Source organism: Talpa europaea (assembly GCF_964194135.1).
Source record: "Talpa europaea genome assembly, chromosome: 1".
In the NCBI taxonomy this organism is placed as follows: domain Eukaryota; kingdom Metazoa; phylum Chordata; class Mammalia; order Eulipotyphla; family Talpidae; genus Talpa; species Talpa europaea.
Genome location: NC_140073.1, coordinates 41,111,804 through 41,135,409, shown reverse-complemented (window position 1 = coordinate 41,135,409; position 23,606 = coordinate 41,111,804). Strand labels below are relative to the sequence as shown.

The 23,606-nt window shown below is 44.9% G+C and overlaps 1 protein-coding gene across 1 annotated transcript; it reads left to right on the top strand.

Annotated features, from left to right (window-relative positions):
* Positions 1–2,320: 2,320 nt before the first annotated feature.
* OLFML1 (olfactomedin like 1) lies at positions 2,321–23,159 on the top strand (the record flags this gene model as incomplete). Its single annotated transcript, XM_084253514.1, has 3 exons — positions 2,321–2,446; positions 5,736–6,024; positions 22,372–23,159. 3 exons carry the CDS (start codon positions 2,321–2,323, stop codon positions 23,157–23,159), a joined length of 1,203 nt encoding a protein of 400 aa, XP_084109640.1.
* Between the last annotated feature and the right edge of the window lie 447 nt (positions 23,160–23,606).

Below are 23,606 nucleotides of genomic sequence, written 5' to 3'. Positions count from 1 at the left end.
GCTCTGAGGTCAGGCTCTCAGATACCCACCCCAGGGATGTGGAGAAATTGTTAGGGGGAAAAGGATGTCCCAAAGCTAATTCCATATAGGCTTTGTGGACTCCACCCCCACCCCAGGTCAAAGCCAAAGACACTGGGAACTCCAAATCCCATCCCCACCAAAGGGAAGGTAGCTGGGACCTGAGGGTGGGGTTAAGCAGCCAGGTGGATAGAAAAGGCAGACACGTGGGCTTTGGTGGGTCCCCCATTTTTGGCTCTCGGCCAGCTCGCAGCGTCAGGCCAGCTCTGAGAGTGACTTTGGGTTTCCAGGTCGTCGGATCAGGTAGGACGCATTAAAGACTTTATTTCCCTATTTTCTCCCTGAGTTGTACATTTTCCTTATTTCCTTTTCTCTTGTAAATAAACCTTTTATTAACCTTTTGCGTGTGTCTGTAGTAGAGTATTCATAAGTCCCTTTAAAGCGCGCGGGTGAGGACCCACAGCCAGGAACCCGTTTAATATCGGGGTTGCTCTATAACAGCTTGGCGCCCAACGTGCTTTGCAAGTTTCACCCGTGGTTGACCAGCCCAAAGTAACATGACAGCCCTGAAAGCAGCCTGAGGACTCTGCTGCAGGCCAGGCCTCCACAGCTTCTCACTGAAGCTCAAGCAACGTTAGTATTGAATGTGCATATTATTGTAAAAAACAACGGCAGCATGCTCTAGAAAACCAAGAGTACGATTGTGGTGTTGCTCCCCCAAAGCTAATTGACATAAATTGGGGTTTTCTTCCACTGCACCTATACTACTTAGTTCATAATCTCAAAGTTAGAGAACCTGAGGAGCTTGTGAAGAATATCCACCAGAGCACCTTTAGCATGAGACTGTATTTGAAAATGCCAACAATGAGAAGTTTCTGAAAGAGCTTTCTCACCTGGGGAAGGGGGCTGAATCAAGTGGCATTTTTATGAGCATTTAAGAAGAGGGATCAGCCCAAGTTCAGCTAGTTTGGGGAGTAGTTAAAAAAATGGTTCTCAGAACTAGGAGGAATTGTTCTTAAGGAGGAGCATTGTGTGTGCTTTTACGAAGGGGGTGGGTGAGTAGGGAGGGTTAGGACTAAAGTCACGTGGAAGAGAGGTAATGAGGGACATCTAACGGAGACCAAGACATGCACAGGCCACAGTGGAGAATTCTGTCTTTCAAAATCTAAAGAGACCAAATGCAAACCCAGGTCTTCTGACTCCTGGCCAGAGTCTGTCCCTGTGCTGTCCCTGTGCCCGACCTTCCCCCCTGTGGCAGGCAATTGAGAAAGGAGCACATGTATCCTGGCCCCACTGTGGAAGGAAAGGTTGAGATAAGCAAAGGTCTGCGCTGCCAATGGGAAAAAGTGGAGCATTTCACCATCTAACTCTAAGAACAGGATTTATTTTCAACTGGACTGGGGCCTGCAGGATTGTGTCCCTTGTGTTACTGTGGCCTGCAGTCACAGGGGAAGGGAATTCTGCCACTAGGGACTGAGAACTCAAGGGCTTCCTTACAAAGGAGCTCACTTCCTGATAGTTTGACTCTGGAAGCAATATTGTGTTCATCAGCGACTACAGTTGCGCCCAGTCTGAGCTGGATCCTCAGATTTTCCAACTCCCAGCCCAGGTGGCCAGGGCTCTGGCCCTCTCTCCCCAAGGAGCAATCAACCCCTCGAAATAGCTGTTCAGAGACCACACTAGAGCAGAATGTTCATCTTTCCTTGCTGTGTCTTTAAGAGCTGCAGGAATGCAAAAGAGAGTCTGGAGGAGGGGTGGGGTCTCCCGACAAGACTTCTGGGAAAAGGATCCTGGGAATTTTTTCCAGTAACTAAACTGAGATTCCAAGTTTGAAAAGCTGGGGGTGGCTTGTGTTGGGTCAGGCCTGTGATTGGCCTGTAGAGTCCAGTAGGGAGGAGGAAAGTAAAAGTAAAACACAAAGAGCTGAGGAGAGGGGAGAAGCCCTCCTCGCCCCTACCCCAACTCACACCCCGCCAGACCTGGAAACAGCTGCAGCCACTAGCCTGGAAGGGTCAGTGAGTGTCAAGGGTGATGTCAACAGAGGCTGGACCAGGGAGCTCTCTACCCACAGTGGGCCTGCAAGGCCTCCAGGGACCAGCTTGCCAACAGCTGGACTTGATCACCAGCTTGCAAAGTGAGGTCAGGCATCTGGTGGAATAACAAGCAAGCTTTGCTCTCAGGCTGTTTTTAAAGGATTTGCCACAGCAGCAGCTAGAAAGCAGGAGACCACCACCTGAGCCCTTGAGTCTTCTTCGAGAAGCACAGCAGAAGAGGGCTCCACTCCTGGGTGGCGTGCAGGACGATGAGGGCCTTCCAGGGAGCTTCTGCTCTCCTGGCTCTGTTCCTCGCAGCCTTTCTGCCCTCGCCCATGGGCACCCAGGACCCCGCCATGGTACACTACATCTACCAGCGCTTTCAAGTCTTGGAGGTAGGTGCATCTGCTCCCCTGGTCCCGGGAACAGGCCTCCCCATGAAGTCACCTTATCCTACTCACCCTTCCCTCCCTCCTGGGATGCAGTTCTCCCAGATTGTAAATGACAATTACATTGCTAAAGGAACACTTGCAATTTTTCAGTCTAAAGGCTTAGAGCACCAACTCCAGAGTCCACACTGCAGACCCCTAGAAGGGCCTCACTCTGCTTGGACTTCGTGCTCTTCCCACCTGTAAAATCAGCATGAGAATAGAATTTATCTCCCACAGTTATTCTGAAGATTTAATGATTTTTTAAAAAAAAATTTAAAGATTTATTTATTTATGCATGCAAGAGCTGGGGTACAGGTCAGAGATGCAAGGGTAAGGGGATGAGAGGATTCACCAGAGACAGAGTGGGGAACAGAACAGGCAGACTGACTGAAATATACTGCTGAGGGGAGCAGCAGGCGAGACTGCTTAGCCATGGGGATTGCTTCCTGGCTGGCGGGGGATTGAACTCGTGCCGCAGAGGCTGCAGACAGCTTCATAGTGTGGTGCTTAACCCCATATGCCACCAGGGAGGCCTCAAGATTTAATAAATTAATCCATACTCAGAACGTCACTTGGCATGGTGGTAAATGTCCAAACTGTTATTATTTAATAGTTCAATTTTTTAAATAAGAAATTTTTAAAAATTGGACATGTTTTCTATATATTACTATATTGGGGTGATAATGGATTTCAGATTTTCTTTTCATAGTATTGTACTGAGGAGCTGTCTTAGCACTTGCCGAACTGGACTGGATTTAGAAATAGCAGATTTCTAGAGAAAGTGTTAGGGCCTTCTTTTCCATATGCTGCAGCTACCATCTCATTAAAAAATGCAAAACTCAACATTTTTGCAGCATAGATAGGCTTCCAGGACAAATGTGACACACCCCCACACTCCCCCTCCTTTGGCTTCCCCCCTCCCCCACCTTGGATACATCCCTGGCTTTGATATTGGCTATTTTATACTTAATTGCTTTGTTTTTACACAAGTTAAATCTTGATAAATTAGGGCCTCCCCGGTGGCGCAGCGGTTGAGCGCTGGGTTGCGAAGCTGCCGGCGACCTCTGCGGCCACGGTTCGATCCCCAACTGCTCCCCGGCCACCAGAGGAGGGTCCCACATGGCGCACAGACCTCTCCTGCCGCCCGCTGCTCCCCTCAGCAGTGTACTTCGGTCCTTCTGCCTGCTCTGCTCCCCGCTCTGGCTCTGGTGAATTCTCTCACCCTCCCGTTCTTCTGACTGTACCCAGTGCTTGTATAAATAAATAAATCTTTAAAAAAAATTTTTTTGATAAATTACTCATCTTCTTTCAAAGACATGCATATCCAATATTTATTTCCTATATTTTCCTATAAACTCTTAGTCCACATTATTTGCTCATTTTGTGATAGAGTAAAATAATTCCACTGAGCAGGCTGGACTCCTTTCTCAATGTTTAACCAACAAACTAAGGCCTGGAGGCAGTGGCTGCAATGCCCCCAGGCTAGTAGCCTCTTGCTGCTTCTTCCCTTGCTCTCTACTCAGACACCCCTCCTCAGTATCACCTCTCTAAAGGTGCCAGAATTATGCTCAAACTCGGGCCCTCTGCATTTGGCACCACCTTGCCCTGGGATTAGCACCAGCCAAATCCCTGCATGTTTTTCTCAATGACTTAAGAGTTTTCAGACAAAAGTATAAAATACAGAACAATACTTTGTTAGCAATGAATGTGGATTTGAAAAAGATGAGGATATGATCTGTATAGGTTCCCCGCCCAGGTTGAGGAAGCCAAGTCCCAGGTGGCAGCCACTGTTGGCCCGCGGCAGACACTTAACAAAGTTGTCTTTGTTCTACTCTCACTCCCACTCTCCTCTCCCCCTCCTCTGCTCTACCTCTTCCTCTCTTTCCCTTCAAAGCAAACACACTTAAGCCTTGCATACTGCTGTTTGGAGTATAAATTATTGTGGAGTGCATTTTGGTAAACTGCAAAATGAACCTTAGGTATACCTACTCTTTAAAAAAAAAAAGATTTATTTATTTATGCATGCAAAAACTGGGGTACAGGCCAGAGATGTGGGGGGGTGAGTGGATTCACCAGAACAGGAGGATTGACTGAAGTACACTGCTGAGGGGACCAGCGGGCAAGTCAGGAGAGGTCTGCTGCTCCATGTGGGTAGCTCCCTGACCAGGGATCAAACTCGTGCTGCAGTGGCTGTGGACAGCTTCATAGGTTGTGTCTTAACCCCTTGAGCCACCAGGGAGGCCCGAGAACTCATTCTTGAACACTAATGGATATAACTTAGGTGACTTAGTATGACTAAGGTTAGTTTCTGGTTTTTTTTTGGATTTATTTTATTTATTTATGCATACAAGAGCTGGGATGTGGGCCAGAGGTGCAGGGAGTGGGGAGTGGAGGGCGGAGGGGGAGGGTGGAATGGGAGGATTCACCAGAGACAGGGCGGGAAACAGAACAGGCAGACTGACTGGAATACACTGCTGAGGGGAGCAACGGGCAAGACAGGAGAGGTCTGCTGTGCCATGTGGGTAGCTCCCTGGCTGGCCAGGGATCGAACTGGAACTGCAGAGGCTGCAGATAGCTTCACAGTGCTGTGCTTAACCCCTTGCGCCACCAGGCAGGCCCATTATACCTACTCTTTGACCCAGCAATCCTGTTTCCATTCTTCATTCATTTATTCTCTCATTCGGTAAGTGTTTAACTAGTACTACTATGTGCTGGGCCCGTGCCAGTCTCTGGGGATGGAATTCCCTTCTGGTAATTTAAGAAAATAACTAGAGAAATACAAATGTATTTACATTACAATGTAAATACAAAGATTTTTCTTCACTGTTTGAATAGTAAAAAACTGAATAGTAAAAAACATCCATCAGAGGTTAGTGGAATAAATAATGTATTTTCAATTTGATGCAATTCTAAATCATTACAATTATGGTATAGATACATATTAATTGGTATTGAAATCTGTTCACAATATACCAGCAAGTCAAAAATATGTTATGAAACATACGCATAGTAAAATCACATTTTAAATATATATGTATATATTTAGGACTAAATGCAAACATTTAAGAACTTGTGAGAATGGATACAGTCAAGTATCAATAGTACTTGGAGCTAGGGAATTCTGGGTGATTTTTAATCCCGCTTTTGATTTTTTTGTAGTTCAAAAATATTTTTCTATGACTGATAGTTACTTGTATTATTTGAGTAGTTTAAATAGCTAATAGGAATTTGGGGATTTATTTTCTGACTGAAGCAAGGACTGGAAAAATGTACACGAGCAACAAGGGCGTATGTGCAAGATTTCCGAGAGTTCTCAAAAAACATATCGGTATTGCTGGGAAGATGTCAGACCTACACGAGCGAGTATAAGAGTGCGGTGAACCAACTGGCGCTGAGGGTGGAACGCGCCCAGAGGGAGATCGACTACCTGGAGTACCTGCGCGAAGCTGACGTGTGCATAGAATCAGAAGACAAGACACTGGCAGAAAAGCTGGCCCAAGAAGCTGAAGAAGATAAAAAGATCAGGAGTCTGCTGAATGCAAGTAAGAGAACTGTATCTTTTATTACCCCCTCAGGGACCTTCACACTCACAGACACAGACTCAGCACCGGTAGGGGCTGATGGAGGATGGAGTAAGGGTCAGAACTGGATCCGTGTGTACATGTGCTGGAAGAGACTCCTCAGTAGGGCGCAGGTGTTGGAAGGAAGTTCCAGTCTCAGAAAGCAGCTTTGACTTTCACAGGGATATCCTAAAGACCCCATAGAAAGTCAGGGCTTTGGTGTCAGGGGTCAGCCCAGGAAGGGCTTCTCCTGAGAGATCTTGGTTGATTGAGTTGTGTGGTCCCAGAGCCTCCCAGGGAAAGCCATGGGGTGGTAGAGACGCCCTGCGTGGGAGGAGCAGGGAGAGCTGCAGATGTGCCAGGCAATAGTCTGAAATTGGAAATGGCAACAAGCACCCCTCAGGGCCAGGCACTGCTGTGAGTTACTATCATATGTACTGTCAGGATGTTGATATCCAGGGGCTTTGTTGCCATTCTTGTAATCCATCAGAATCACTTCCAGGCCATTAAGAATAATGGTTAAGAACTCAAATTATAATAACAAATATCACCAGCAAAAACATAAATGAGAAGGGAAATTTCCAGGCATGAGTCCATCTTATTAAAACAATGAGGGAGATAAGTCCCCCAGCTCAGAGTTGGTATTCTGCATTGGTTTCATTGCAAGTAGGAGTAACTTTATGTATATGGTAATTATGCCCAAATAGGAGCAAGCAGCTCCACCAGGGAACTAAGGCACAACCTGAGGGTCATCATTGTGCCCAAGGTTTCACCTATCTTTTCAAAGTAATCCTTATTAAAAGAACTCAAAGGATAGAAGGGTCTTCCAAAACGAGATGACACTAGATCTGCATTGTAGACAAAGAAGTTAAAGAAGAATGAGCAGAGAGCACTTTTAGGGTGGATATATCATGTCAGTGTTGCTAGGATACGTAATGTGGACATGGAGTGAGTAAAAGCTGTGGGGGCAGGTGAGTGTAGAGACAAGGTGAAGAATTCAGCAGGACCCATATAATGTAAGACCTTGCAATGCATGACATGAAGAGGACAAACCTAGACAGAGAACACACCCACGGGAGTGGGAAATGGGTGATGGTGTGTGTATTGCGCCAGCGAGATAAGAGAGAAGATGGTGCTGAGAGCCATTAAAATTTGGAGTCGGTATGACTTGGTGGCTGATAATAAAAGTGAAAAGTGAGTGAGAAGGATGAATTTAGGATACTTCTCCAGGTTTTTGGCTTATTATTGGTGGTTAGTAGGAAACATGTTGAGATAAGAAGCTTGAGAGGAATTTTGCAACACTCATTACTATTTTTGTCAGAGCACATATTACTCAGTTCCTGGTTCATTCATTTGGTCACAGCTTATTTTCTGCCTCCCCAGCTCATGAGAACCTGGATCCTGCATGGCATATTCAATGCTGTATTCTTCATGCCTAGAATAGTGTCTATGTTCAATAAATATTTTTTAGTAAATAGCCAAGTGAGCAAATGAATGAATGGATTGGGGGACCATTCGCCCAGGGAGAGGGGTTATTAGGCTTGGATAGAAAAAAGGACATGTTATCTCTTAGTCAGCAGACAAGGAGGAAGGTGCCTTATCTATAGGGTGATGCAGCTGATCAACTTGGTCAAATAAGTGATGCTTTTTGGTCTCAACATGGCCTTGAGATGAACCATCCTCTGAAAAGGAGCGAAGGGGGATACGTAGGGGAAAGGTGGGGAGGGTCTTATCTTCTCTGATCTGTTTGCTTCCCTCAACATAAACTAGATCATACTACCCCTTTTTGTAATTTTTTTTTTTTTGGTCATTTGCCAATTATCGGTGCCAAAAAGTCAACTCAAATCTCTTAGCTTTTTATATGGGGAAGACTCTTCACGAAGTGGCCCAAAGTCATCTCCACTCTCTTTTTCTCCGCCCTTAATTTCTCCATATGCAGTTACAATATGAAAATATACCTAAGTGTATTCTAATGTTTTTCTACCCCCTCTTATGATTCAAAACTACCGTGGATTCTCCGTGAATTCCCCCACCGGGCAGTTGTTCCACTGTATTCCTAGAGCACCTCACTCAGTCCTCCCGTGAACATCAGTGCTCTTGATCACACACGTCTGTGTGCTTTCGATTCTTCAACTAGACCATGAACACACTGACACCCTCATTTCTGTATTCATAGGCCTCCCCTGGAGGAGGCTGTAATGTCTCTAGAAGAAATACTGATGGCAAAAGTCCCTCAGAGCTTAGTTTAAGGAAAGACAAACCTGTAAACTATCACAACCATGTGATTAGTGCTCCCTGACCTATAATTTTCAGAAGTTCTCTGTCTTAAGATCGACTTTGGCATGTCCATTTATTCCCCTACCATGTGTGCTTTGTATTTTACCTACTGTACACCTACCCCACTTGTGGGCCATTTCTGTTAGTAACTCTGCCTGTATTAGTTTTCTAATGCTGGGTAACATTATCACAGCTTTAACAAAATTAACTGATTTGGGACCTTAATGATAACTGCAGACTCCTTTCATCTTTGTCTTATGTCCCCTGAAAGGTGCTTTCCTATCATGTTCATGGGCCCGGCCCTTGCAGGAGGGCATTATGCAGGGAATGAGACCAAGGGTGGGTCTCTTGAGGGCTATTGCATAACTCTGCCTACCTGAGTGCACTAGTCTGGTTGGCCCAGCTGGTATGGCTGATTGCCTGTACCACCATCCTCTGCAGGTGCTGACCTTCTTTTCTTCAACCTCTACCTGAAGGCTCTCAACACTAAGTCCTTAAGTCTCAAGTCTGAAGCTTTGCATGGACAGACATGTTGAGTATATGAGTGAGGCAGGGGTCGCCAGAGGGCACATCACAGGATTTTATTCATACATATACTCTGTAGTAGAGGGTTTTTTTTGAAAACCTGTAGGGAGAAGATGATGCAACTTCCTTGGAAAATTCAGCCTGTGTCTTAGGAGACCTCCAAGTAATTCTAACATCAGTTCAAATAGTTTTTATTTTTTCTAGGGATATTTCTTGGGCAACAATAAAGGGCCAAATACTGAAGATAATTAGTAGGATAGAGTTGTTCTATAATTACACCATTTCTTATAGAACGGTTCTCAAGACTTCAACCTTTATTTGTTTATTTTTAAGATTTATTTTTATTTATACAAGAGCTGGGGTACAGACCAGAGTTGAGGGAGGGTGAGAGGATTCACCAGAGACAGAGCAGGGAGCAGAACAGGCAGACGGACTGAAAGCACTGCTGAGGGGAGCAGCAGGCGAGACAGGAGAGGTCTGCCGCGCCATGTGGGATTCTCCCTGGCCAGCCAGGAATCAAACCGGCGCTGTGGAGGTTGCAGATAGCTTCACAGCACAGTGCTCAACCCGCTGCGCCACCAGGGAGGCCTTCAACCTTTATTTAGAGATGACTCCCAAATGATATTCATGTGAGGGACACAATCCCAGGGTTGTTTGGGGACTAGGGAAAATTTTCAGGATATTAAGACACACATATACACAAAATTTAAAATGAAGTGAGTGAAAGTTACTTGAATAGTATCTGACTTAAGTTTAAAAATCATCCCAAGTCTTTTGTTCTATAACTTTTATTAGTAAAAAGGAATTTTTGCTTTGCACTTGATGGCTTATGGCAAAGCAACCTTCCCTTAGATATTCAGATTGAGAATTTATCCAGTTAACAGTCTTTGGCAGAATCAGCAGGCTCCAATCTTTTGTGGACAAGAGTATTAACCTCTTTTTAACTTAAAAAGAGCTTGCAAAGAAAAAGTCTGAAGGCAGTGAAAAGAAGTCATTATAGCAGATTTGATTTGATTTTCTGTTTTAGTCCAGTTTCTTTTGTTGCAAGGGTGCAGGAATGTTATCCTAAGTAACCCTCTCCCTGCTGAATTAAATAGCTCACATCTTTTGTTAGATCATGTTTCAAAGAAGAAAGTCTGTTGCTGCAAATTTAAATGCCTTTGGGATCCATTCAGGTGTCAATGTGCCTGCCTCATATTCAAAGTTATTAAAAACAAAGCAAAAAAAAAAAAAAAAAAAAAGCAAAGTGAAAATCCACTGGAAGCCAAATAAGACATATCTGTGTGCCAATTCCCAAGGTCCACTAGTTTGTGATGAGCAGAACAAAATAATCAGAGATATTTGACTCTAATTTGTAGATTATTTAACACAAAGGAAAGGATTAGTCTATGGTGCAGGTGCACTCGTGCATACACACTCACATGCACCAGAAGTTGCTGCATTTGTGGTGCCAGCAACACCAGAGGTATGTGTACAGCTTTTCCTGTGCTGTTCCCTGGAGAGCCCCTTAGGCCAGATGCTGGCTCCAGAAAGGCCCATGCATGCAGCACTGCTTTTGCTTGTTTATCTGGGGAGACTGCAGTCTACGAGATCTCCAGTTCCCACACAACGGAGACCAACAGGAGATCCTGGCGTTGTGAGAACTGATAGCTCATGGCCGCAGTGGGGTGACCCTCCATTCATTTTCTTGTAATCCATTCATTGTTCATTCCTTTAACAAGTGTCTAACTGAATCCCAGATATATGTCGGCAGTGTGCTGGCCATTAGAGATGGCACATTGGATGGATAACATCCTTGTCTTCAAAAAGCTTATGGTCAAGTGGGGAAGTATTGAAACAAGCCCAGAGTAAGAGCCCAGCAGCGACTGTGCTGGAGGGTGTCACAGAAGCACAGCAGCAGGCAGCAGTAAGTCAGGGTTGCCATGGAGATGGCAGGGGACCTCTGGAATCTGGAAAGTAACTCTAGCAGAGGTTTAACGTTGGAAAAGCACTAATTAAATGGAGACTAGAATAAAAGGCACTTCAAGTAAGTGAGTAGCACGTGGAGCACATGATGAGGCTCAGTGTTGCCTAGATCTCAGGTGGAAGAAGCTGGGCAGCAGAGGTAGAAGAACCAGGCCCCAGCTCAGTTGCTTCATGATAAGCTAGTTCACACGTTCAAGGTGTAGAGAATGAAAATAATTTGAATAGCAGTATTTCTTTGTGTTTATTATGTACCAGGTAATCTTTAAGCATTTTCTATATCTTGTTAGATACTATCATCCAGTTTTCACAGCCCAGTGAGATAGGAATTATAGTCACCCTCCATTTTAGAGATGAGAAAATCAAGGCACTGAGAAGTCAAGCAATTTGTGCAAGACCCAGAGCAAGATTCAAGCCAAGGCAGCTGATCCTACACACTCAAACCTCGCCCACTGTGCCATTCTGCTTAAGACAGATAAGCCAGGAATGCCAGGGCTCAGAGATTTTAGGAAGGTCGTCAGGCTGTGACGGCCCTCAGAGAGGGCCGGCAGTAGGGGGCATTGAGTGTGCACAGGAGGGAGAGACTAGAGAGAGCCAGGGGCATCCCCAAGGTTGCCACAGAATCACTCTAGGTAGGAGCCCAGATTTCTGGGACTAGATGCCTGCCCATAGACGCTAAGCTGTTTCTGATCTTCTCATAGGACATACTTGAAAGCTCTTGGTCACTATTTGATTTCTACTCACAAACAGATGGGTTTAGATCATTCTTTCAAACCTGGCCAAAAAGCATGGATTTTCTTTGCCCACTCCCTTGATTTTAAGTTCCCTGCCCTCATTTATTTTTTAAACAAAACTCCTCTGCATTCCTTATTCTCTCATTTCCAGAATTCCAGTTTTTTGAACTAGAAATCTCAGAAGCATCCCTTTGGCCCTCATCTGACAGGTCACCATATCTAGGAGGTTCTTCCTTCTGATGGTCTCACATTCATTCTTTCTATCTTACTGCTCTCACCTCATCTCCAGTCAAGATTTTTGCAACAGCCTCCTAATCCATCTTCCTGTTGTTGGCCCCTCCCTATTCCAGGACTTGATCCTGAATTGCTCCAGAGTTATCTTGCTAGAGTGAGTCAACTGTAATCCACAGGTTCCTGCAAACTCCATAAAATAGCAAAAAGAAAGCCATTTATAGCCCATCTAGCTTTTCTTTTGATAATTTGCTTTGTTATTCTCCATGAAATAACATTCTCTATGAAAGAAATACCTGCTTGTAGATCAAAATCATGAATATTGTATTTACTTTTATTGTAAAAGTGGTTTACAGGGGCCTGCCTGGTGGCACAAGAGGTTAAGTGTCAGCACCATGAAGCTAACGGCAGTCACTGCAGCAGAAGTTTGATCCCCTGCCAGGGAGGTGACCCACATGGCGCAGCAGACCTCTCCGGTCTCACCTGCTGCTCCCCTTGTAACAGGGTGGTCCTCAGGAAAGGGGGAGGTTCCAGGTTCCCTGCCCCACCCAAATGGAGGGTGGAGCTGAGCAGGAAGAGAAGAGGCTGCACAGGAGACTGAGGAAGGAAGCAGGATGGAACCAGAAGGAGACCTGGAGGAGGCACATGGAGCCTAGAGACACGTGAAGAAACTGCGCTTGCCTTTTGGTCGTAGACTGGGTGACACAGATGTGGGTGAGACCCGTGGGGAGGTGACAATGGCAGCTTTTATCTTGATTTTGATTTTGCTTTTTTCCTTCTGGGCTTGTCTGGTTGTTTCTGACCCTTTTCTGTGGGTCCCCACTGGAAGATGCTTTAGACTTGTGGCAGGCTTTGGGGCCTTGCTCTGGGCCAATCCCATTTGGATGGACTTTTACCCACGAGGGGACGGGTAACTTTGGGTGCTTGATTTAGAAACTAGATTCTTTGCCTTTCTTGTATTGTTTCCTAATTGTATTAAAGTTCCTTCCCATTAAAGTCTCATTTTTTGTGTTAATGCGGCGGATGGCAGAACCCTATATAGAATAGGCAGGTTGGGTTTTGGGCTGCCCCTCTCCCTGCCCTGTAACACCCTCAGCAGTTTATTTCAGTCAATCAGCCTGTTCTGTTCCCCGCTCTGTCTCTGGTGAATCCTCTCACCCCCTTGTACCTCTGGTCTATACCCCAGTTCTTACATGCATAAATAAATAAATCTTTAAAAAAAAAAAAAAGCGGTTTACAGACCAGTAAAGTATCTTTGAGCACTTCTCAGCTTCCCTCTTGTGCCACTGCTGCCCTCCCATTCACCTGCTGCTCTAGGCTCTGCCTGGCCTTTTACTCTGAGGACATAAAATATATTTCATGCACCCTGAGGTATTCTAGCTATGTTCCTCAAGTCTATCACTGTGCCTGTAACAAAGAAAGATCAGTATTTTCTGACCTTGAATATTTTATTCAAAAGCAAAGATTGCACTCTCTGTTATTTTGTCCAATGACCAGGACTGCCCTGCTAGGTGGAATCTGTTACAGTGCAAGGTGAAATGCACCCCAGACCCCACAATCCTGTCTACTCTAAATGGGTTCTGCCATCCACCGCATCAACACAAAACATATGAGACTTTAATGGGAAGGAACTTTAACACAATTAGGAAACAATACAGGAAAGGCAAAGAATCTAGTTTCTAAATCAAGCACCCAAAGTTACCCGTCCCCTCGTGGGTAAAAATCCACCCAAGCAGGATTGGCCCAGAGCAAGGCCCCAGAGCCTTCCACAAGTATAAAGTATCTTCCAGTGGGGACCCACAGAAAAGGCTCAAAAACAGTCAGACAAGTCTGGAAGGAAAAGAGCAAAATAAAAATCAAGACAAAACCACCATTGTCACCTCCCCACGGGTCTCACCCACATCTGTGTCACCCAGTCCACGACCAAAAGACAAGCGCAGTTTCTTCACGTGTCTCTCGGCTCCATGCGCCTCCTCCAGGTGTCCTTCTGGCTCCATCCTGCTTCCTTCCTTCCTCAGTCTCCTCTGCAGCTTCTTCTCTCCCTGCTCAGCTCCACCCTCCTTTTTTGGGTGGGGCAGGACCTGGAACCTCCCCCTTTCCTGGGGACCACCCTGTTACAATACTATTCTGACTTCTTTTCAGATAAAGAAACTGGCTGGGAGTATTTCATGCAGCCCCATCTTCTCTCCCATTCCTGCTACCTCCAGGAGGATTCACCACTGAGGTCTGAAAGCTTTCCACAAGTCTAAGGCAACTTCTGGCTGGGTCAACCAGAAGAAAGGGTCAGAAGGGGTCAGGAAAATCTGGAAGGAAAAGAGCAAACTCAAAATACCCGTCAAGATAAAGGCTGCCATTGTCAGCTCCCCACGGGTTTCTCACCCACATCTCTGTCTCTTTCAAGTCTCTTTTCCCATGTCCCCTAAGTCCCTCATACAGGTCCAAGGCCAAGAAGCTTCTTCACTTGTCTCTCTGCTTCATGTGCCTCCTCCAGTCTTCTAATTTCTCCATCTCTCCATTTCTTCTTCTTTCTTTTTTCTAGTCTTCCTCCTTCTCCCTTCCAGCCTTTCCTGAGGTTTTTCCAGCTTCAACTTGCTGCTCAAATCCATACTTCCTTGGATGGGGCAGGGAACCCGGAACCTTCCCTTTCTATAGCTATCACACTCTTACACAAGTGTTGTAGTTTTGTAGAAATGTGGGGTCCTTGGGTTCACTCTGGGAAAGGTGTCACCAGAGCTCCCGTTTCAGTGACACACAGCAAGTTCCCCAGGTGAGTTTCTCCATGAGACAGGGATGTTGCTTATATTTAAAGAACAGGTTTATTAGGGAAAGGGACTGGAGAATAAAGGAAACCTGCATAGACACAAGTGGGCAGGAAGAGCTGCCCTGAAAGAGACAGGTTTGCTGAGAGAGGCCTGCATGGTTGCAGGCGGGCAGCCTTGAGGGGAGCTGCCTCTGCTGAGGGAGGTCAGTGAAGAGAAGTCCCCACATGGTGCAGGTCACAGGCAGGCAGGAGGCAGGAGGCTGCTGCCCTGCAGAGGGAGAGAGTTGGTGAGAAGAGTCACCTGCATAGTCACAGGTGGGCAGTGGGAGTGCTGCCCCGAGCCTGTGCAGAGACTGCCCTGATAGAGTCTTCTTCTCTTTGCGAGGGGTCACTCTTGCGTGGAGTGGCCTAGTCATAGCAAAGTCTAACACTGTATTTGTCCCTTGATAGGTATTGACAAATGTTTATTCACATGAGTATAATTCAGTTTGAAAAGTCAAGTTCTAGAACAATATTTTAAGAGGCAATCAAAATACTCACGATTGCTCAGCACACTCAGGAATGCTCTTCTTTTTAATGAATCTATCACTCTTCTTCCCAAACAAACCTGCTCTTCCTTCTCTGCTGCTATCTCATGCATTCTATCAACCCCCATCCTTGAGTCTGTTTTATCACACAGGTCCCGCAGTACACTCAGTTATTAAGACTTCATCTTTCTTTTTCTAACTCCCTCTTGATGTCATACTCGTTTTCCTTGCCCATCACTCTTTCATCTGGATTATACTTATAGAAATTTTCTACCAGTCTCTTGGTGTTCCAGTTCCCCACCCTGCCTCCAGTTTATTCACTTCCAACATCCATTCTGATGTTTTTAAAACATCACTCTGATTGAGTCACTCCCATATAGAAGGACAAGTCTCAGTGGAGGGTGTTGCCATTAAATAAGAAAAAAGTATTAAACTGATTCCAATAAATAATATTTGTGTGTGAATTCACTGTGAGGCCTTGGGCCAAATTCTATCCTAATTACTTGCCTGAAATTCTGCCTAAGGAGAAATCACAGGTTTTTTTTTTCCCTCCACTGGTTTGCTTGGAAACTCATATGCCATTGTTTCTGTTAAATAATTTGCATCTTGGCTTGACTCAAAGTTTATAATTTTATTTACTATCCTTCCTCAACCTTTTCCTCCTGCAAATTATCTCTTCTCAAGGGACGCACAAGAGAGTATTTTCATTTATCCTTCAGCTCAAGCACTGGCAGTATATTCTCCCCAAATTCTAAAAAAGAGGAATTTGTAAAGATACACTATACATCTAGAAGAAACTATGGAAAAGATCCAGCCTCAATTCCTCTCCTTATAGCTGGAAAAGCTGTGGCTAAAAGGACTTGTCAGGAGACACAGAGAGAAATAGAAACAGTTCACCCCACTCCCAGCCCCAGCTTCCATCTACAAAGGGGAGGGATAGGAGATGCAGAAGGAAGGAAGCCCATGGTGGAAATTCTGTTTTTTCATAGAACTAGGTTTCTTGATCAAAGCTATCTAGCAAAACTCTCTTATTTATTATTTCTCCAAGAACTAACTTTGAATAGAAGGAAAAAGCAGAGTGTGTAATTTCTGCTATATTTTAAATGAACATTTTCCTCTAAGTAATATGCTTTGTTCCTTGAGATAGCCCCGCTGTAGCTGGGCTGCAAGCCCACTAACTCCACCCAGGAAGATGGGCATGCGGGGACTTCCTAGTCAGTGCAAGTATCACATCAATTTGTGATGAGGTGCCAGAATAGCCATTGCCCTTATCTGTTCCTCTCCAGGCACACCTACATTCACCCACTCCTCACCCCCATATATATCCCCATCCCCCATGTTCCTGTGCCTGGCCAAGGTATCCTGGCTGACCTTACCTCCTCCTCAGACTCAGCTCAGAGGCCCCCACAGCTGTATTATGACTTATTCAAGTAACTTATACAAGTCTTTTTTTTTTTAATTTGGAAAATAGAAATTAAAATATCTACCACTTAGCCTTATTGTAAGAACTAAATATGGTAAATAAAGTACCTATCACAGCAACAAGCATATTATATGTATACGCAGGCATTTCTTAACTTCTCCAGTCCTTGTGATGGTGTTTTGTAGAGTTGCGGGTCCCTGGGTTCACTCTGGGAAAGGTGTCACCAGAGCTCCCATTTCAGCGGCACACAGCGAGTTCCCCAGGCGAGTTTCTCCATGAGGCAGAGACGTTAATGATTTCAAAAGGCAGGTTTATTAGAAAAAGGATAGGACAGTGAAAGACACTTGCATAGACACAAGCGGGCAGGAAGAGCTGCCCTTTGGGGAGGAAGCATGAGGTTTTTATCCTCTTCTTTTGGTGTGAGGGGCTCATCTTTGCGAGTGGTGAGATTGTTAGATTTTCCAGTTTTGGACAACTATGCAAAACCAGGATGGGACCGGAGATCCGAGGGTGGGAGCAGAGATTCCAGGGTTGGCCCAATCTCTATATCTTTACCATCAGGTCTGTGCTCCACTCCCTATAGCAGTCTGATCCTGCTTGGGCCTTATGCTTCATGATAAGGCACTGGTGCCCAAGGGTCACGACCTCTATGGTTAGGTTTATGGTCATGTTGCTTCCCTCTACCTCCACCTCCTTGTGAGTCAGGTTCTGGACTTGGGGCACCTCCTTTCCAGTCTTTCTAGTCTTGTCCTCCATCACTTGTGCTTGGTCATCAATTGGAAAACAACTTATGACCTTCTCTAAGAGCCCATGGGCCCCTCCTCTTCCCCATTAAACATATCTATGCTCCCATATTCACTCATCCTCTGTGACCACCATAGAATGCAGGGAGAGCAGAGCATTTACATGAGACAGACTCATCTGGCGAAACTGAAAATGAGTACACTGGGCTCTGGCAGAGATGGGCCCTGGGAACGGCAGCGCACTCCTCCCTCTTCCACTTACCATCTACAGCTCCCAAAGCTCAGCCCAGTGGGGGTCTTCTGTTAGCTGCTCTTGGAATGCATAAGGTTCTCAACTGGCTCTGGACAGAGTGTGGATATCTGGGAGTTGCCATGGATGACATGACCACTGAGTGTGAAAGTTTATAGTAGGAAAATTTAGCCTGGAAATTTTCACAAGGTCAAAAACCAGAGGTGGGAGTAGGGATGGTTAACAAGTGGTTAAACCTGCTATGGAAGTTTCTAGGAAGCGGAGGTGGGGTCAGAAAGGATTCTCTGTCATTAGAGAAAACCATCCCAGTGCAACCCCAAGGCAATGAAAATCCACAAAGGAATGAAGTCTCTCAAAGAACACTATATATAAGGATACCCCTTGCTCTGGCCAAGTACAGACCTTATCCTAAGATAGCTCACCTGTGTCTATGCAGGCATCTCTTTTTCCTAATAAACTTGCCCCTTTAAAATTAGCCTTTGACTGTTTATGCAAACATCTTTTTCCTTAATAAAATTGCCTTGTGCCACTGAATAGGGACTCTGCCAAAATCATCCCCAAAGGGACCCAAGGAACCCACTCACCAAACCCCCCCAAAAGGATTGGCCTTCTCAGGCCTCGACTCTTCCCAGTTATGGTTGCTTCCCCCACCCCCCACCCATCACTCCTGCCCCCACATATTCCCTTGATGAGGACTTGTGTCAGATTTTTAAATGAAATAATGGATTTGAAAGTATCTTAAAAGGTTTAAAGTACTTTGCAATTTATTATTACTTAAGGAAGGTCTGTGGTCAGAACTCCGGATGTGCAGCACTGTTTAGACCCTAGAAAAACATTTGCTTGAATGAAGCTATTTTCCTCATTAGTTTAACAGATATTTAGTGATGCCACAAAGTTCTGTGTCAGGCAGTAGGGAACAATAACAAACATGGAAACAGATGCCCTGCTTTTGTACAGTGTTAGTCTAGTGAGGGAGAAGGGCAGTAAGGGAGCAGATAAAACACATATGATAATTACAGAGTAAGTTAAATGATCTCAAGGAAATAAGAAAAATGCTCTAGTGGATAATTGAGGAAAGACATATTTAGACACAGTAGTCACAGGAAGCCTCTTAAGGAGATGGTATTGAAACTGAAATTTAAAGGATAAGAAGGTGCAGACCTGGGGGAAAATCAAGAAAAAAGACACCACAGGCATAAGGAATGCAAATGCAAGAACCCTGAGGCGGATAAACTTGGCACCTCCTAGAATATCAAGAAAGCCAATGCAATCACATCACTGAGAGTGTGGGGAAGAGGGGAGAGGATAAAATCCCAGAGACAAGTTCTGGCCATATCATGCAAGTCCCTTAGCATGGGCAAGGGGTTAAGATTTTATTCCAAGTGTGACAGGAGAAAGGGTTTAGCTAGTAAACGATATTATGCTTTTAAACTGATGACTGGTACTTCTTTGCAGAAAATATCCTGTAGGTAAACTATTTTTTAAAAAGATTTTATTTATTTTTGCGTAGATCTGGGGTGCAGGCCAGAGGGGTGAGAGGCCAGGGGGTGAGAGGATTCACCAGAGACAGAGTGGGGAAGCAGTGGGTGAAACAGGAGAGGTCTGCTGCGCCTGTTAGCTCTCTGTTGGTAAACTATTAATAGAATAAAATCAGAGCTCAGTTAGGAGACTACTATGGAGTCTAGGCAAGAGATGGGGGCTCTCAGCGCATAAGGGACTAGTAGGTAGGAAGAGAGGGAGAGATTGGTATGTGAGCATTTTAAGTGTAAAATCCTAATGTCAAGGTAAGTTTCACCATCAGAACTTGTTGGCAGTGGGAGAATAGAAGGAGAGGAAGCAAGGATGACTTCCAGGTTAGAAACTTGGCTGATGACTCTTGTCCAAAATAGAGACAGCAGGGAGACAGAGAATGTAGGAGTAGAGATCTGTTTTGAATAGGTTAAGTTTGAAGATATCCACTTGGGGACATTGAACAGCAGTCTGATAAATGAGTTTGGGACAGAGTAGACATCAGAAGGGAATGAATATACACCTTTGGAATTTGTCATCATTTAGAATGTACATGAATGCAGAGCCAAGTGAGTGAGATGACTTGGAAAGCCATTGTGGATAGAGAAGAGGTGTGAGGTGAAGATGAGCAGGGACCAGCAGCAGATGCCAAAGGAAAAAGTCTCCAAAGATGAGAGGATACACAAAAGGAAAGTGGGGGGTTCCAGAAGAAAGATTCAAGGGGAGGTAGCAATCAAGTAATTAAATTTTGCCAGGAAGTTTATTAGGATGATGATTGGGAACTGATCCTTGGATCATGGCAGTTGGTGATGACCCTGACAAAAACTGATTTGGTGTAGATGGGTAGTTTAGACTAGTGGAGAACTGAAGCTGATTGGTTTGACCTAGGGGATAATTGGAAGTATGAAAACTCTCCTTTCAAGTGGAATATAAAGTAGAATAGAGAAATGGGACCACTCTAGAAAGTTTATTCAGGATATATGATCTTACAGCCTGTTTGTTTGATTACTGAAGGGAATGATCCAGTAGTGAGGGAGAAACTATTGAGACAGTAGAGAGGGGATCATTTCAGGTGCTAAATCTTTGTGTAGGTTAAAGGGGATGAGATCCAGTACAAAGGTAAAGGGAGCAGGAGGGGAGGATTTGGTGCAATGGGTTGTACATTTGGTGGTTGGGAAATTAATTTATTCAGCAACTTTGTCCTACTATGTGCCAATTGCTATTCTAGGGCCATGACATACAACAGTGAATGAAACATAAGTCAAAGCACATTTCCTCATGGAATTTAAAGTTCTATAGAGAGCAGTCAGAGAAATAATAAACAAACGGGAATGCATAACATGTCAGAAGATAATAAGCACTATGGAGAACAATTAACTGTGTAAAGGGTTTATGGAGAGCTGGAAAAGAGTGCTGCCGTTTTTCATAGGGTAGTCATAAAAGGCCTTAACGATCAGGGGAACATTTGAAAATAGACCCAAAGGAAGTGAGGGAGGAAGCCATGAGGCTATAATGACTGACCCAAACTCCCCAATAGCTTCCTAGCTAACTCAGAATAAAGCTTGAGTTTTTACTTTCCAGTTATATGTGACTGTGAGTTGCTAGGAAACCGCTGGGGAGCTTTGGCTAGACATGTGCTGTGACTCAACTTACACTTAAAAAGCTCCCTGAGACTGCTGCAGAGATGGACTGTGGGTGTTGAGAGTGGATGTGTGACCCCTGCCTAGGACACCATGGCATAAACCAGACAAGAGATGCCATAGTTCTCTCATAGTTCTGTTTTCTTAGTGAAATAAGAGGCAAGATCTCCATGCAAGAATGAAGGTGTGATGGAGGCTGGAGGAGAGAAGAGAAGTTATGATATTGATGGATGATGGTTGATTGGGCCTTCCCTGGCTGTATACCTCTCTTTCTTGTGTCCAGTTTCACTCCTATTACCCCGTGTCTTTTTCTTTGACTCCAGATGGCCTGCCTTGACCTGAAGAACCAGAATAGTTAAGAAATTGACAACCCATTAGCACATCCGGTTTCTTATATCAAAGCCTGTGAAAGGATTTGGAAGGATTCTTTCTGTCCTCAGAGAGAAGTTATGTACCAGATTCTCATTCCACCACCCCACCTCCAGCAGTCAGTGAGAGAGGACTAAGACCATTTTCTCCTACCCACAAGGCAGACGTTAGCAGGATTTGAGGGAGACCCATGGGGCTCCTCAGGCTTCTAGGGAAGTCAGCATTGCCTAACAGGGCAGTCCCAACAACAAGGCCATAATTCAAAATTATAACCATTTTCCAAAATGACCAGTGGAACTAATGACATCTTAGCCCATATATCTTTTTAACATGGTCTCCATGAGCATTCCAAGATTCTAAGGTCCTCCAGGAGACAGCATATTTAAAGACCGAGGTGGCAGTGGCTTACATCACTTCTGTCTACATCCCATCAACAAACCGCAGATCCATGGATGCAGCCTAACTACAAAGGCGGTTGCAAATGTGTAACTAGGGAAGTAGGAAAGGAAATGGTATTTGATGAACACAGATACTGTCTCTGTCACAAGCAGAAGAAACTGGTGGGAGGGACACACAGTGGTGACACAAAGATAAGGGAAAAGAAATCCCAAGGAGGAACTGAGCAATACTGTCATATCACAGACATGATCAAGGATGATCAAGTAAGATATGGACATAAAAGGTCAGACTTTTCATTGCAAAGACCCTGCTAACATTTTTTTTTAAATGTATGCATTTTAATTTATGCATACAAGAACTGGGGTACAGGCCAGAATTGCAAAGTGTGAGAGGATTCACCAGAGACAGAGTGGGGAGCAAAACAGGTGGATCTACTGAAATACACTGCTGAGGGGAGCAGCAGGCAAAGCAGGAGAGGTCTGCTGCACCATGTGGGTAGCTCCCTGCCAGGGATCGAACTTGTGCTGTGGTGGCTGCAGATAGCTTCATAGTGCTGCGACTTAACCCCTTGAGTCATCAGGGAGGCCTCAACCCTGGTAATATTCTGAAGAGTAATTTCTATGGAGTTGTGGTGAAGTGAAAAAATGAGAGGTAGAATAGATAGACTATAAGCTACTGTAGGAAAATTGAGCTATATAAAATGATGGAAAGAGAGAGTTAACTAGAAAAGCATCCCTAATTGCAGGAGAATTGTATTTTAATATAGGAACATTTTTACAAGTTAAGGAAATAGTTCTCCTTCATATGAATGAAGGAGAAATAAAAGATAATAGGAAGGTAATAATTCATCAGGGATATCTCTGTGTGATAATTTTATTTTAAATGCTGACAGGGGGTGGGGGTGAGGAAGCAATGTGTGAGAAAGGCAGACACGTCATGTTTATCAAGTAATCTCCCTTTTTTTCTCCTGTTTGGCCAGCCTGTGACAATATGCTGATGGAGATAAAGTCCCTGAAAATAGTGAAGAGGACTACAGACACGGATGGGTCTTGGATGAAAGATGTTATTGGCAACTCTCCAAAGGTTTATTTCTTAGTTGGATCCAGAAACAACACTGTTTGGGAATTTGCAAACATACGGGCATTCGTGGAGGACAGCAGCAAACCAGCCCCCCGAAAATTAATCCTAACACATTCCTGGCAGGGAACAGGGCAGGTGATCTACAAAGGCTTTCTATTTTTTCATAGGCAAGGGACTCCTAATGAGATCATCAAATATAATCTGCAGAAGAGGACTGTGGAGGATCAACTGCTGCTTCCAGGAGGGGCGGGGCGAGCTCCGGTCTACCAGCACTCCCCTTCCATTTACATCGACCTGGCTGTGGATGAGCATGGGCTCTGGGCCGTCCACTCGGGACCAGGTATTGGCCACTTGGTTCTCACAAAGATTGAGCCTGGCACTCTGGGAGTGGAGCACTCGTGGCATACTCCATGCAGAAGCCAGGATGCTGAGGCGTCCTTCCTCTTGTGTGGAGTTCTCTACGTGGTCTACAGTACTGGTGGCCATGGCCCCCATCGCATCACTTGTGTCTATGACCCACTGGGCACTATCAATGAAGAGGACCTGCCCAAGTTGTTCTTCCCCCGGCGGGCCAGAAGTCACTCTGTGATCCATTACAACCCCCGAGATAAGCAGCTCTATGCCTGGAATGATGGAAACCAGATCATTTACAAACTCCAGACAAAGAGAAAGAAGCCTCTAGAATAATGCATTCCAGCCGGGAGGGAGAACCTGGGCCTGGCTACCGCTCTCCAGGACAGGGAGTCCACAGCCCCTTTGTGTCACTAACCACATCCAGGGATAGAGTCCAGAAGGGGGATGTATCTGTTTCCTTTCTCAGATGTTGCTGCTTTAGGTATCTTCCAACAGCTTAAATGTGAATCTGTCATTCAGAAATTTTTAACAACTTCCATCACCCACCCAAACCTCCTGGCTCTCAAGGCCTTGATCCAGCTTACTTTGAGCCTTTTCTTTTATTAACATTGACTCTAACTGCCCCCTAGCCCCAGCAATTAGAAATGTAGGGCCCCCCCATAATCCTCCTGGCTTTTTTCCCCTCTGGCTTTTGCTCAAGTTCTTCCCTCCTTCACAAATTCCTGTTGATATTGTGCTGCTTTTCACTGCCTGACTAAAGTATTATTTCTTCTCTCTTTA